Source organism: Herpailurus yagouaroundi, unplaced genomic scaffold (genome assembly GCF_014898765.1).
Source record: "Herpailurus yagouaroundi ecotype Mexico unplaced genomic scaffold, PumYag 191, whole genome shotgun sequence".
NCBI lineage: Eukaryota > Metazoa > Chordata > Mammalia > Carnivora > Felidae > Herpailurus > Herpailurus yagouaroundi.
This window is the reverse complement of record NW_024412422.1, coordinates 4,353,175-4,368,029: the sequence shown is the minus strand read 5'-3', so window position 1 is coordinate 4,368,029 and position 14,855 is coordinate 4,353,175. Positions and strand designations below refer to the sequence as shown.

General features: G+C 46.9%; 1 protein-coding gene across 4 annotated transcripts in view; it reads left to right on the top strand.

Moving 5' to 3' along the window:
- Positions 1-14,855, top strand: part of BICDL1 (BICD family like cargo adaptor 1) — a 104,276-nt gene that overhangs the window by 74,623 nt on the left and 14,798 nt on the right. For 2 of the 4 annotated variants that reach the window (XR_005781055.1, XM_040443718.1), the window contains exons 3-7: positions 4,686-4,802; positions 5,778-5,789; positions 7,686-7,832; positions 13,073-13,252; positions 13,852-14,070. Coding sequence is in view for 3 of the 4 variants with exons in the window: in XM_040443718.1 (XP_040299652.1) it covers positions 4,686-4,802; positions 5,778-5,789; positions 7,686-7,832; positions 13,073-13,252; positions 13,852-14,070 (675 nt within the window). In the remaining variant the exon portion in view is untranslated. Of the gene's footprint in view, positions 1-4,685; positions 4,803-5,777; positions 5,790-7,685; positions 7,833-13,072; positions 13,253-13,851; positions 14,124-14,808; positions 14,826-14,855 lie in introns of all 4 variants that reach the window. The other 2 variants (XM_040443721.1, XM_040443719.1) reach the window with 2 other exon arrangements.

Genomic DNA, 14,855 nt, shown 5'->3' with positions numbered 1-14,855 from the left:
AAGAAAGAAAGAAAGAAAGAAAGAAAGAAAGAAAGAAAGAAAGAAAGTAAGTCTTGCTAACTTGGACTCATAAAGGTTTGGGTTTAATACTGGGACATAAAAATAGGAAAAACTATTTCAAGATACAAAAAAAACAGTATAGGCACATCTCAGAGATACTGCTGGTTTGGTTCCAGGCCATGACAAGAAAGCAAATACCACAATAAAGCCAGCCAAATGAATTTTTTGGCTTCCCAGTACACATAAAAGTTCTGTTTACACTACACTGTACTCTATTAAGTGTACAATCGCATTATGTCTAAAACAACCTTACATATCTCAGTTTAAAAGTGCTTTATTGCAAAAAAAAAAAAAAAAAAAAAAAAAAAAAAAAAAAAACCACACATGAACCATCATCTGAGCTTCCGGCAGGTCATCTTTGCTGCGGGAGGGTCTTGCCTCGATGGTGGTGGCTGCTGACTGATCGGGGTGGGGGTCGCTGAAGGTTGGCATGGCTGTGGCAATTTCTTAAAACAAGACAACACATCGTGTGCCACATCAATTGACTCTCCCTTTCATGAGCAGTTTCTCTGCAGCAGGTGATGCTGCTTGATAGCATTTTAGCCACAGTGGAACCTCTTTCAGAATTGGAGTCCGTGCTCCCAAACCCCACCGCTGCTTTCTCACTTAAGTGTACAGAACGTTCTGAGTGCTTCGTTGTCATGTCAGCAGTCTTCACGGCACCTTCACCAGGAGCAGATTCCATCTCCAGGAGCCACTCTCTTTCCATGAGAAGCAACTCCTCCTCTGTTCAAATTTACCACGAGTTTCTAGCAATTCAGTCCCATCTTCAGGCTCCACTTCCAATCCCAGCTCACCCGCTGTCTCCACCCCATCTGCAGCTGCGTCCCCCACTCGAGTCTAGAACCCTCCCCACTCCTCCATGAAGGTTGGAATCCACTTTTCCCACACTCCTGTTAACGTCACTATCTTGACCTCTCCCGTGAATCAGGAATGTTCTCAGTGTTCTCTAGAATGGTGAAGGTTTCCAGTTGACTTGGTCCAGATCCGTCAGACGACTCACTGTCTACGGCAGCTCATCCAGCCAGATGTATTTCTTCAGTAATAAGACCTGAATGTGGAAATGACTCCTTGGTCCACGGGCTGCAGAGTGGACGTTATGAAAACAGCATTCATCTCGTCGTACATCTCCACGCCATCAGAGCTCTTGGGTGACCAGGTGCACTGCCAGTGAGCACTAATGTTTTGAAAGGGATCTTTTTTTTCTGAGCAGTGGGTCTCCACAGCTGGCTTCAGATATTCAACAAACCATGTTGTAAACAGATGTGCTGTCATCCAGGCTTTGTTGTTCCATCTGCAGAGCACGGGCAGAGTAGGCTTAGCATAACTCTTAGGGACCCTCGGATTTTCAGAACAGTAAATGAGCAGTGGCTTCCACTCAAAGACACCAGCTGCACTAGCCCCTAACAAGGGAGTCAGCCTGTCCCTTGAAGCTTCGAGGTCAGGCATTGACTTCTCCTCTCTGGCTACCGAAGCCCTACACGGCATCTTCCCCCGACCGGCGCTTCCACCTGGACTGAACATCGGCGGTTTAGTGTAGCCACCTTCATGAATGAATGACCTGAGCTAGATCTTCTGGATAGCTTGCTGCAGCTTCTACACGAGCACCTGCCGCTTCACCCTGCACTTCTGTGTTATGGAGATGGCTTCTTTCCTTCAGCCCCGTGAACCAACCTCTGCTAGTGCCACACGTTTCTTCTGCGGCTTCCTCACCTCTCTCAGCCTTCACGGAACTGAAGACAGTTCGGGCCTTGCTCTGGATTAGCTTTGGCTTAAGGGAGTGTTGTGCCAGGTGTGTTCTGCCATCCAGACCGCTGAAACTTTCTCCAGATCAGCAATAAGGCCGTTTCTTTCCTTATCATTCGTGTGTTCACTGGAGTAGCACTTGTCATTTCCTTCAAGATCTCTTCCTCTGAATCCACCCCTTGGCTGATGGTTGGTGCAAGAGGCCTAGCTTTTGGCCTTGTTCAGCTTTTGATGTGCCTTCCTGACTACGCTGAATCATTTCTAGCTTTTGATTTAAAGTGAGAGATGTGCAGCTCTTCCTTTTACTTGAACACTTAAAGGCCACTGTAAGGTTATTAACTGACCTAATGTCAATATAGTTGTATCTCCGGGAATAGGGAAGCCCGAGGAGAGGGAGAGAGACGGGGGAACAGCCAATCGGTGGGGCAGTCAGAACACACTCGACATTTATTAAGTTTGTCCTCTCAAATGGGCACATTTCATGGCACCTCAAAACAGTTACCATAGTACCATCCAGGATCACTGATCATAGATCGCCATAGCAAATACAGTAATACTGAAAAAGTTTGAAATACGTCAAGAGAATTACCAAAATTCTCACACGTGAGACAGGAAGTGTGCAAATGTTGTTGGCAGAATGGCACTGGTAGACTTGCCCAATGCAGGTTGCCACAAACCTCCCATTTGTGAAGAACACTGTCTGTAATGAAGTGAAGTGCAGCAAGACAGGGTGTGCTTGCATCCAAGTCCTCATTTGGGGACAAGACAGCCCCACATTTACCATTCTGATCTTGTCACTTACTGAGAGTTTGACAAGTTCTTTCATTTCCCTGAGTCTGTTCCCTCGTTAGTAAATTGAGCTGGATAACCACTCCTTTGGCTGTGACAATTGAGATAATGCATTGAAAGCATTTAGCACAGTTCTTGGCACATCATAATTACTCAGTACATATTACTAATGTTATTTTTTGTTAAAAAAATTTTTAACGTTTATTTATTATTGAAAGAGAGCATTAGCAGGGGAGGGCAGAGAGAGAGGGAGACACAGAATCCGAAGTGGGCTCCAGGCTGTGAGCTGTCAGCACAGAGCCTGACACGGGGCTTAAACTCACAAACTGCGAGATCATGACCTTAGCCGAAGTCGGACCCTCAACCAACTAAGCCACCCAGGTGCCCCCTACTAATGTTATTTTTAAGCAAGGATGTCTAACATTGTGTTTCTGAGTGATTAAGAAACTACAACAAGCTGGTGGTGTCCAAAATTAAATTTAGAATAAGTAAAACGAGATGGTTTGCTTTTAGTTTGTGTGTTTTGTAACTGTTGTTTAAAAATTAGAACTATAGGCTGAGATCCTTATATGGCTCTCTAGTCTAAGGGAGCAATAGTTGAATCTATGGGACCAAACCTAAGATGGACAATTGCTTATACAGCCCTTGAAGATGAAAATAACTATTGAACATGTATCTATTAATATGAGAGCCTCACTGAACAGCTAGCCTACGAAGTCAACATCATTACCATCCCACTTCCTCCAGAAGCCTTTCCTAACCATTTCAACACATGGTGATCATTCCCAAGAACTCATTAAGCCTACTGACCCCATCTGGCCTCAGAAAAGCACTGAGGCCGTTATTTAACCTGTCCCATGGTTCTTCTCTCTACCAGGCAGTGTTCAGGGCTCCCCTCACTGGGAGCTAGGCTGGACTCCCAAGAAAAAGACCAGAGTTCAAGTCTTATCAAGGGAGCATTCTTTCAAAACACTCTCCTGCATGTTCAAGAGAAGGTGCTGACACACTAAATGTCGTTGGTGTTCTGCTGTGTTTGAGCATTAGAAAATAAGTGGATTAGGGTTGGAAATAAGCGTCTCAGCCAGCACTCCCCTGGAGAATTAAAAGTTGCAAAAGATGGGGATGCCTGGGTGACTCAGTTGGTTAAGTGTCTGACTCTTGATTTTGGCTCAGGTCATGATCTCACAGTTTGTGAGTTCAAGCCCCATGTGGAGCTCTGTGCTTGCAGCTTGGAGCCTGCTTGGGATTCATATTTTCTCTCTCTCTCTGTCTCCCCTCCCTCCCTCCCTCCTTCCCTCCCTCCCTCCCTCTCTCTCTCTGTCTCCCCCCTCTCTCTGCCCCCTCTCTCTCCCCTCCTCCCCCCTCTGCCCCTCCCCCACTTGTGCTCGCTCGCTCTCAAAATAAATAAACTTAAAAAAAAAAAAGTTGCCAAGATGTCCTTGAGGAAAGAATGGCAAAAATCTTAACAGACATTGGGGTGCTTGGCTGGCTCAGTTGGTGGATAATGCAACTCATGATGTCAGGGTTGTGAGTTCAAGCACCACATTGGGTGTAGAGATTACTTAAAAATAAAATCTTAAGAAAAAAATCTTAACATGTGACAGGGAACTTCAAATAGTGCCTATGTTGAATGGAAATGAGAAATGTAGACAGAGATGATTCACTTGGGCCTTACTGAGGAAATGGATGAGAGAAATAAAGGAATTTCTAAGGTAGTAGGTATATCTATCTGCCTTATTCTTTCACGTAAAACAGAGACTTTTTCTCTATTTAGTAGATGTTTGCTGAACTTCTGTTGTGTACAGAGTGATAATGATGGTACTTAACATTTGAGACCTTGCTGTTTCTTAGGCCTGTTTCCCCTGACAGGCAAAGTGGTCTTTACCAAGATAAACTCCCCCCGTAGTGGAAGTAGACATGGATGTTTGTCTTGTTTGGGTACTAGGGACTACATGGACCCGCATTTCATCCTATACTCCTTCTAGAGTAGGAAGTTGTAAAGAGATGCTTGGGAAAGGAAAGGCTGAGATCTTAACAGATTTCCTTTGCACAGCCTCCGAATCTACCCTGAAGGTCTCTTCTGCTTGCAGGCCTCAGAAGTTGAGAGACAGCTCTCCATGCAAGTCCATGCCCTCAGAGAAGACTTTCGGGAGAAAAACTCCTCGACTAACCAGCACATCATCAGGCTTGAAAGCCTTCAGGCTGAGGTGAGTCCGCCTGTGTGGCACTGCTTGGAGATGGAAGTGCTTTTCTCGTTAGAGGCGCTGTACTGGATCTGGTGGATAAGGAGCCCCTGAACTGGGAAATAAAACTTTGTTTTGTCTACAGTCTCTAAAAATAGTTAAAAGTCTCTAGAGATGTATCTGTAAGAAACTAAATGGGGAACACTTGATTCATGTTGCACTGGGTTGCCTGTTGTCTGGAAGAAGAAGGTTGCTCAGAGTCACTGCTGAGTGTGTTGAAATCACAAATGACCCGCTTTTACTGAACATATTAATCCGTCCACAAACGTCCTTGCCAATCCTAAATAGAGGATGGGGAAGAGGATTTTCCCTTTCTCTATTCCATGTAGGTCCAGTTCAGTCCACCTTATTGGGACCTATTGTAATTCTCACCTATGAGAGTCATAAAGTAGCTACTTCATAGGACTGTTGTGTTTGATGAGTTAATACATGGAAAGCACCTCGTGTGGTACTTAGAATCAAGTAATGTTGTTAAAAGTGTATGAGAGGCCAGAGCATGGCAGTCAGGGTCTATGGCCCTGAGTAGGCCAGAGGGAAAGAAAAAGTAGCACTTAGAGGACAACTCTGTGAGAACCCAATTGTGGGAGGGGAGAAGAGGGAAGTCGTATCAGCAGCCCAAACAGGGGCTCTTCCCCAGGGCGGCATCTACCTAGTCTGATCTTGAGGGGCCCTAAGCCAGTTGTCTGGACAGCAACCCTTTGGCTAAGGTACACTTGAGGGGACAGTCTAAGGGTCTAGGGCCAGATGAATGTGCACCCCCGCTGTGGTTAAGGAATCCGTCGGTGTGGTCAGGCGCAGAGAAGCCCAGGTGGCTGCTCCCCTGCTTTGGAAATGACCTGAAGATGTTTTTCCTAAAGTCTGTCAATATCTTCTCTTTTCTCCTGCCTATCATTCCCTTCCTTTCTCCTTCCCCTTGGAAATACTACTGGTATTGAGCAGCAGGTTCTTGAAGTAAGTAGCTTGTTCCGGCGGGGTTCGGCATGCCTGTGTGTGACCACTTGTGTGCATGACTTTCTGTCCCACCGCCTTTGCCAAGCTCTGACTCCTTCAAGTTGCCTGTTTTCCTCTCGCCTCTGCTCACTATTTCAAGACCCTTGTGACTCAGGGTCATTCCCAGGAACGTTAACTGGCAGATTTGGTCACAAGTTCAGTGCATAGGGTGGGGTGAGGGAGTTGTCATCTAATATCGATGCCTTCATTCAGTACCACTGCTACTTTAAAAAGGCAGCCTATGAAATTGTCCAAGTACATTACTTCATGTAGCTCTGAACTTCTAAAGTTTTTTTTTTTTTTTTTAAGGGGCCAGGATTGTATATCACAACTGTATTACCTCATTATTTCACTGACTGGAACTTGAGAAACAAAGATTATCCATGGAAGGAAAATGTAAAGGTTGGAGGGTATTTAAATGAAAATCACCTAGAGTAAGAATTCCCTTCATGTGGGTAATGTGCTTCAGTGTGGGGAATAGTGGCCCCATTCACAAAAAGGACCTGTTCCTTTTGGTCCCTTACCCAGGTGCACACTTGAGAGACAGTATGTCTTTGTTTGGCTAGATACCTGATCTCTCTGGACAAAGGCCACATACTTCATTTCCCCAGGACAGCATCTTATCTGATTGATTGGTGGCCAGGGAAGATCTGTACCCTACGAACAGAATTCTAGTGTGGAGACAGAGAATAGACAAAAAGCAGAAGGAAAGGTGGATTTCAGAGAACCTCAGACGCATCAGACATTCATTTTCAAATCTCCCCAGGAAAGGGTAGGAGGTTGGTTCTCTTAATAGATTGTTCTCCAGGCCAAACTGGAGAGCACCGAGAACATCTTAACCATGTTGGGAGCAAGAAGCTGGTTGAGAGATCAATCCAGCAGGGACCTGATAAATAGGAGGAGCCAGGGGACCCTGCACAACTTGGGAAGGCTTCTGTAGCCCGTTAGCCCCAGCAGTGTTCTCGGGGTGAAGCATTGTCGGCCTTGTGGAGCCCCAGCACACCTACTGAGCCTACACACCTTGAGTCCAGAAGACTTGGCATCTCTTTCCTCTTATCCTTTATTTTCTTACTGACATTGAAGAGACTAGACAGACCTTCCTGAAAGCAGATTTATATCTCTTGAGGCTGGCTAGATACACAGTGTACAAACATACCAGTCTGTTTAATAAGAGGAGCGAAATTGCTTCTAGTCACAATTTACTTGCTCAGGCAAAACGACACTTTGAGTAAAATCAGTTACTGATTTGTGTTGTGTCCTGCTCCTTCCCAGGACACAGACTGATGCAGGCACTGCTTTGCCTTCTGTACCCCACCAACTCCCCCATTAATTTGGGGCACCAGGTCTGAGCTGCGACCTCTAGAGCCAGGTCTGTTAGCTGTGGGGGGGAAGTACAGAAGAGAGCTGTGAAGTATGAGAATACAGCAGCTCACTGGGCTGTCTCGGGCATTTTCTTGTGCTTATGACTTGAGAAGGAAGAATGGAACCATGGGTTAGGCTCCACTCCCCCAGAAATTGTGGGGTTGAGGTAAAGTCATGGGCAGGCAAGGTGGAGCCCTTCTCTGTCTTATCTGTGGAATTTCCAGAACACTGACCCTTCCCTTCCTCTTCCTGGCATCCCACATTCCAGCTTCCCCAGAGTTCATCTCCCACCCCTTCCCAGACACGTTTCTAGAAGGGAGGGGTTTTCTCTTCATCTTGGGAGTTCACAGCTGTTCTCTCAAAGATGGGGGCACCAGGCCCCTGGGCAGAGCACTTGGAGAGACATAGGCCTTCATGTTTGGGGCTAGTTCCTCCCTTCCTACTCATCAGCCTGGGTGTAACTGCACACCACCCTGTGACTCTCCACCCTTTCAGATCAAAATGCTGTCGGATCGGAAACGGGAGCTAGAGCATCGTCTCAGTGCCACCTTAGAGGAAAACGACCTGCTCCAGGGGACTGTGGAGGAGCTACAGGACCGGGTGCTGATCCTGGAGAGGCAAGGCCACGACAAAGACCTCCAGGTACTGAGGCAGAGAAGCTGTCCTGTAGAACTAGGGCCAGGTGAAAGGGGCACTTAGCTGCCCAGCCAGAAGGAAAGCTGGGAGGCCAGTGCCACTGTGGGGTTCAGGAGAGGGGAAAGCCGAGCTCTCTGTTGGCCCTGTTGAAGTTCTCCTTGAGTGCTCACCAACTTGGCCAGCCTGGCTCTGCTGAAGACAAATGCATTGCTACCCACAGGTTACCCTTCCAATTTGTTCTGAGCCACTGGCCTCTGGAGCAGTTTCAGAGAGTTCTTTCTGGACTATTAACATGACTGGAACTTGGGGAGTGTCATTCTGCCTCCTAGGGTTTGTGAAATCTGCTAGAGATTTCAGAGGGAGCCTGTGACTTTCTGTACTTGGCTCTCAATGCTCTCTGCTGCTGCTTTCCCAGACTGATGCATTTAGTTGGCTTGCACTGAGCAGAAATCAAGAAGCTGCCCACTGAACACAGCAAGACTTACATCCTTCTTCCAGCAGTTGCTAGAAAAGGCACAGGCCAAACCTCCTTTGTGAGCCTAATTGGCCTCTTTTTTCTTCCTAAAGGAAATTGCTTCATGTTCATATTTGTCCTTATTTGGGACCTGCCACCAGTCCTCAGCTAAATCCCCAGGCTCACACTTGACAACCCTCTAAACAAAAAGACAATCGCTGCTGGCCTCTACAGAAATAGAGTGTAACACCTGCTGCGAAGAAAGCTTTCCCACACTGGCCTAGGAGCACCTGGGGCCAGTGGCTAAGAGCATGTTTCTCCCCCTTGGACATCCTCTGAGTGCCAGGGAGTGGGGGGGATGGCGACAGAGTTGTTGGTGTGGAGGCGGTCAGCCAGGTGTGCTGAAGCACCAGTCAGGTCCCTCCCCCAAAGACCAGGCTGTGGCAGACCCCACTGGGCTCGGTGGTCAGCTGGTGAGGAAAGCTCTAGGACATGGGATAAGGAAACATCTTAGGCCAGTATCACTTGTTATTGACACCATCAGCTAAGCTGCCGTCTGAGTGATTAACCTCTTCAAGCACAAATGAGCAGTTTATGACCCTCCACGTTTTTTCCCATAAATGTCGATTAGAAAATGGTGCTGGTGAAAGCCTCACGGCCATTTTCAAGATGGAAAGGAGTTTGCTCATCTTCTAAGGTGGATGATGATAATAGTGGTGAACACCTGTATACTTTATAGGGAACACAGTGCTTTTGCATACATTCTAAAACTGAGGCTTAGGAAAAAGTGAATCATTTACCAAAGTAATCCTTGGTCGAATTAAAAACAGAGCCCCCCACGCCTGCTTCATGTAATTCTCATTGACAGCATCTAGCACATTCCATGCCTCTGCAGGTCAGTGTTTCACCAGAATTTCTGACCCTATCAAGCACTCTGCTGAGGAGGGTTGCTGAGGTAGAGTGTGGAGGAGAAGGCAAAGAAACACAGAAGAATGGGGAAGTGACCCCTGCCCAAAGGACACTTTCATTCAGTCTAGCTGGAATTCACAGATGAGAAGTCCGTTATTTCAAATCAAGAACTGGGGACCTCAGGACAGGGAAGAATGGGACCAGCATGCTCCATCTAGTACCTGGCTCGCACAGTGAGCTGTGTGCTCTCCAGCAGCAAGAGCCCCACATCACACACACTCATGTCCTCAATGTCTGCACATCCACTGTCTTTCCATTGGGCCACTCACCCCATGGCCTATATATCACATCAGGCAGTTCACACTTTGATTTGGAAAATCTGCTTTTATGGGCTGAATTCTTATCTTTCCCACCTTTTTGTGATTTTTTTTCCTTTAGCTCATAGGAGATTCTCCTTAAGCTGCTGCTAATTACCAGTGTCTTCCAGAAAGCCCTTTCTGTTGCTAACATAGCCTGTACTGATACAGAAATAAGAATTCCAGCTCACTCAGTAGTTGAGAGGTCCTAAATCAGACTTGCAAAATATAGAGTTGATGGCTTTGGAATGTATATAATTCCACGATTTTAATCCTTTGTTTCAGATAAAGGACAAAAGGAAGTCTAAGTAGGCAGAGCAACAGGCCTGCACAGCCAGGGTAGCCCCGCTTTAATCTGGTTCACTATCTAGTTGGGGTTCTACTGCCTAACAATGATTTTTAAACCACTGATTAAATCCAACCGTCATTTCTTTTTCAGGCCAAGAATAGGGATAAAAATTATTTTTTGAATACCCAGTAAGTTGAAAAATTGGGCATTTTGCTAAACTCTTAATACCCAGTAAAGTATTCTGTCTGTCCTTCTCTGATTTATACCTACATGGGCATCTTACAGATGTGTGCAGGGACCTTGTCCCAGTGAGTAGGTGGATTTCATCATTGGGAAGTGTAGGCTCCACTCACTGTGGGGTGACCCAGGAGCAGGTGGCCTGCAGTGTAGACCTTGCTCTGACACTTAACATCATACCATCTTTGTTCCCTCAGTGTGAAACAAGAGAGTGCTCCCACTTCTGCCACCTCTGGTGGCATGAGTGTCATAAGCTCAGTGTGCTGTACAACAAGGATTTGGTGTCTTCCTTGTTGATAGATATATAAATATATTTAGTGACATCTTTCTTATATAAAGGATGATATTCCTTATTTTAGAGGTTTCTTCTATTTAAGCCTCCTCTGATGTGTTGTTTTCTGCATATGTTTCTGGACCAGTTATTGACCAGACAGGGCAGACCTGTCTTGGTCTTTGATTCTCTTGCTGTTATAATTAATTAAGCACCCTGAAGTGCGCATGAGTAATTGAACTAATTTTGTCCAGTGCATAAGAACTTGTTCTTGTCTGTGCTGAACTTCTCCTGCTGAGATGTATGTGAAGTTATCTAGAAAATAATTGTAAAGCATTTTGCCAACTTAGTATGCCATTTGTAATTGTGCCAAATGCTTCTTAGGAATGTCCTTTTTCTTTTCTTTTTTTTTTTTTTTTAACCCTAATTTCTTCTTTCTGAGTTTTCTCAAAACTGGGGCTGGAGGAGTTCCCACTGGACCAGCAGGTATTGCTGATGCATGGGAACCACGCAGAGCAGACTTGCCAGGGCCTTTTTCCCTCTCTTAGCAGCCAGGCACCGGCTCTTCTGAGTTAAGGCACATCCAGATCACTGGTGCTGTTAGCCAACCACGGTCTGCTCCTGACCAGCAGAGGTGAAGCCCTCGGGCATCTAAAGGATCCGAGTGGATGCTCTGAGAGGCAGCCTCCTCCATTCATGAGAACTGCAGAGCTCCGAGTTGCCACCCACTGCTGCTCAGTGTCTGCATCTCTGCAGGAGCCACGGCTTACCTGGCCTGCAGTCTGCAACAAACAGGACAGTGTCTGCTCTATTTTTAACGAACAGGGGTGACCCCAGAAATTCTATCTAATGAAAGGATAAATTAGTTACATTTAAATCCCAGGACATTCTTTCCCCATCCCCAACTTCCAAAAAATCTTTTACAAGGGAGGGATGGGCAATCCACAAATACAAGAGCAGAAGACATTGCTCCTGTGCAGGTGTAGTATGCAGACAAGTGCAAACAGATGAAGGTTCTATGGGCAGGGTCCGTGTGTTAAAGCAAGTGTAGTGGTGGAGTGCACTAGTAGAGCATGGCATTTAGCAGCCATGGTGGAGTCGTGTCTTACCTCCAGCAATAGGAACCTCACCGGGTAGCGGTGCCCTGCTTGGACTCCACGAGAAAGGGGCCACAGAGAACGCCGAGAGGGGTGAAGTAGCGGCAGCAAGAGAAAGAAGGAGCCCTGGCTGTAAGCCATGAAAACTACATTGCTGTCCTCTCCACCACTGGCATCCCTCTCCTTCTCTGAGCCTTACATGCTGTGTAAGGCTCTTCCCAGGCCTGGGGCTTTACCTGTAAACTGTGAGGTATGACACACAAAATAGCAGAGACCGCTTTTCTCCTGGGTTTGGGAATTCTTGGTATTTCTACTCACATATTTTTCCAAATCCGATCCCCAGTGTCTTTCCAGACCCTTTCCCCTTCATTTTTTTTTTTTCATTAAAATACGACATACAGGGGCGCCTGGGTGGCGCAGTCGGTTAAGCGTCCGACTTCAGCCAGGTCACGATCTCGTGGTCCGTGAGTTCGAGCCCCGCGTCAGGCTCTGGGCTGATGGCTCAGAGCCTGGAGCCTGTTTCCGATTCTGTGTCTCCCTCTCTCTCTGCCCCTCCCCCGTTCATGCTCTGTCTCTCTCTGTCCCAAAAATAAATAAACGTTGAAAAAAAAATTTTTTTTAAATGCGACATACATACAGCAAAACATAAAAATCCTAAGTGGACAGCCCAGTGAATTTTTACAGATATATACCCCCATGGAGCACCTGCATGGCTCAGTCCATTGAGCATCCACCTCTGGTTCAAGTCATGATCTCATGGTTCATGAGTTCGAGTCCCACATTGGGCTCATTGCTGTCAGCACAGAGTCCTCTTCTGATCTTCTGTCCCCCTCTCTCTCTGCCCTTCCCCTGCTTGTGCTCTCTCTCTCAAAAATAAATCAAACATTAAAATACATACATATATGTATATACATGTATATATATGCGTGTGATATATATATATGTATATATATATATATATATATATATCCATCCATCCCCGTGTAACACCCCCCAGATGAAGATAAAGCCCATTATCTGTATCCTACAGGCCTCCCTCTTGCACCTCCTGGTCAGTACCTGACACTTGGTCAAAAGCAGACCTCTCTTCCACTTGCATCTTTTGTATCTGGAGGAAGGTTTAGAACTTTCGTACTTGAATTACACATTATATATTGTTTATTGTCAGGCTTTTGCTTGACATATTATGTCTATGAAATTCATCCACGTTATTCATCCAGCAGTATTTTCTTAATTTCAAATACCCAGTGTTCAAATTCGTAACTGCCTCATAAATGTCCCAGTTGCTCCTCACATTTTTTACTTGAATCAAGATGCAAGTTAAAATAGGCCTACACACTACAGTTGGTTGATATGTCTCTCAAGTCTCCTTTTAACCTATAGGTTCCAGACCTTTATCTTTTTTTCTTAAAATATACATCGTAAAGAAGCTGAGCTGTTTGTCCTGTAGAATTTCCCAAATCTGGAGTTTACTGCCTGCACACCCCTGATGCAATCTAGCATGTTCTTCTCTCCTCTGTATTTTTCTGTAAATTGGTGGTTGGACCTAGAAGTGTGATCAGGTTTCGGAGCAGTTTTTCTCATTTGTTTGTGGTCGGGGAACGCTCACTACCTTTTGCTGTCTCTTTGAAAGCTGCACCAAAGCCAGCTGGAGCTCCAGGAGGTGCGGCTCTCCTACCGACAGCTGCAGGTGAAGGTGGAGGAGCTCACCGAGGAGAGGAGCCTGCAGAGCTCCGCCGCCACCAGCACGTCCCTCCTGTCCGAGATCGAACAGAGCATGGAGGCTGAGGAACTGGAGCAAGAGAGAGAACAGGTGCTGATGCCCCATCAGTCCAGCACACGAGATTGCCTGGGGACTTCAGGAGCCCGTCAGCCCTCCCTTGTCCAGTTCCTATTGTTCCAGCTCCAGCCTGGCAAGGGCCTGTGGCCCTGCGCCTGTGTGAGCCCAGGCCTGCTGGCTGGAGCTGTCATGAAGCAGGCCCTGACCGGAGCATGTCTCTGGCTCACTGTTACCCAGTGCCTCTTAGGAAATGCTTGTCGGCTAATCCTCAGCCTCATGCCTCTTGCATTGACTGGGCTCTAGAACATTCATGATCCATCCAGTTGGCTTTTTTTCATTCTCCTCACAACCACTCATTCCCCTAATCATGATTCCCACCACAGTATCCGACTGTATAGAGAAATGGGAGATGGGTAGAGGGCTGGAGAGTTAAGAACTGGGAGTCCGTATAGACGTACTAGGCCCAGCATAAGTATCCATAGTTCTTGGGACAGGTGATTTAAAAAAGAAAAAGTCTTTCTGCCAGAACTAGGCTCTTGAGTGTCAGCATGTTGGGTTCCTACACTAGGACGAGATGAGTGGGGGCGGTCCTCCCTAGAGCCCATAACCAGGAACAATTCTCTGTGGGGCAGCTGAGACTGCAGCTCTGGGAGGCCTACTGCCAGGTCCGCTATCTCTGCTCGCACCTCCGGGGGAACGACAGCGCTGACTCGGCCGTCTCCACGGACTCCTCGATGGATGAGTCTTCGGAAACCTCATCTGCCAAGGACGTGCCAGCCGGCAGCTTGCGCACGGCCCTCAGTGAGCTCAAGAGACTGATACAGAGTATTGTGGATGGCATGGAGCCCACGGTAAGCGGCTGGGCCGAGAAGCTCCCCACCCCACAGGACCCGGCTAGTGGGAGGTTGAAAGCAAGCACAGGGGATGAGGTTAACCCCAGAAGTGGAACCTTAAAGAGTCTGTAGCAACTTTGAGCCCTTACTGTTTGGGAGGTCTGTGTGCTGGTGATCAGGCAGAGGGGCAGCGTCCAGGAATGGAAGTTCCAGAGTGCTCTTCCTGCAGATACTGGTGTATAAGTGGAGTCCTTTTTCCACATGGTTAAATCCAGGCCATGGTGGCCTCGAGTTCAAGGGCTTTCCTTAAAAGCTTTGAATGTAGAAATTTGAACCCCGGTGAAAACTGCAAGTTATTTTTCTGTAGCTCATTGGTCCTCGTGATGGGGTTAGCTGAGAATAGGCAAACTGTCCAGACTGGAAGCCTCTGCTGAAAGGATACAAGGGAGCACGGAACGATGAGAAGATCAGTAAGGGCCTTTTAGAATTCCAGATGTGGCTCCTCTTGTGGAGATGAGGAGTGTTCCTATGGGCTTCCTGGGCAGACTGCGTTTCTTCTAGCTTCGTGACAGATTTCCATTCACACCCCCGGCTCTCAGGCAGTTGTTTCACTTTGAGTTCCATCCTCCTACAGAATAGTTAACGTCTTTCTACCCATATTACATGAAGTCATGAAAGGGTGGTTGTCCTTACCTGAACATGTCGTGTTGGTGTGTGGAAGGTACTGTACTGTGGAGGCTGGGTCACTGGGGGAAGGGAGAGGTCAGAGGGAGGTGTGCTGTTCATGCGACTTCCCTGAAGCC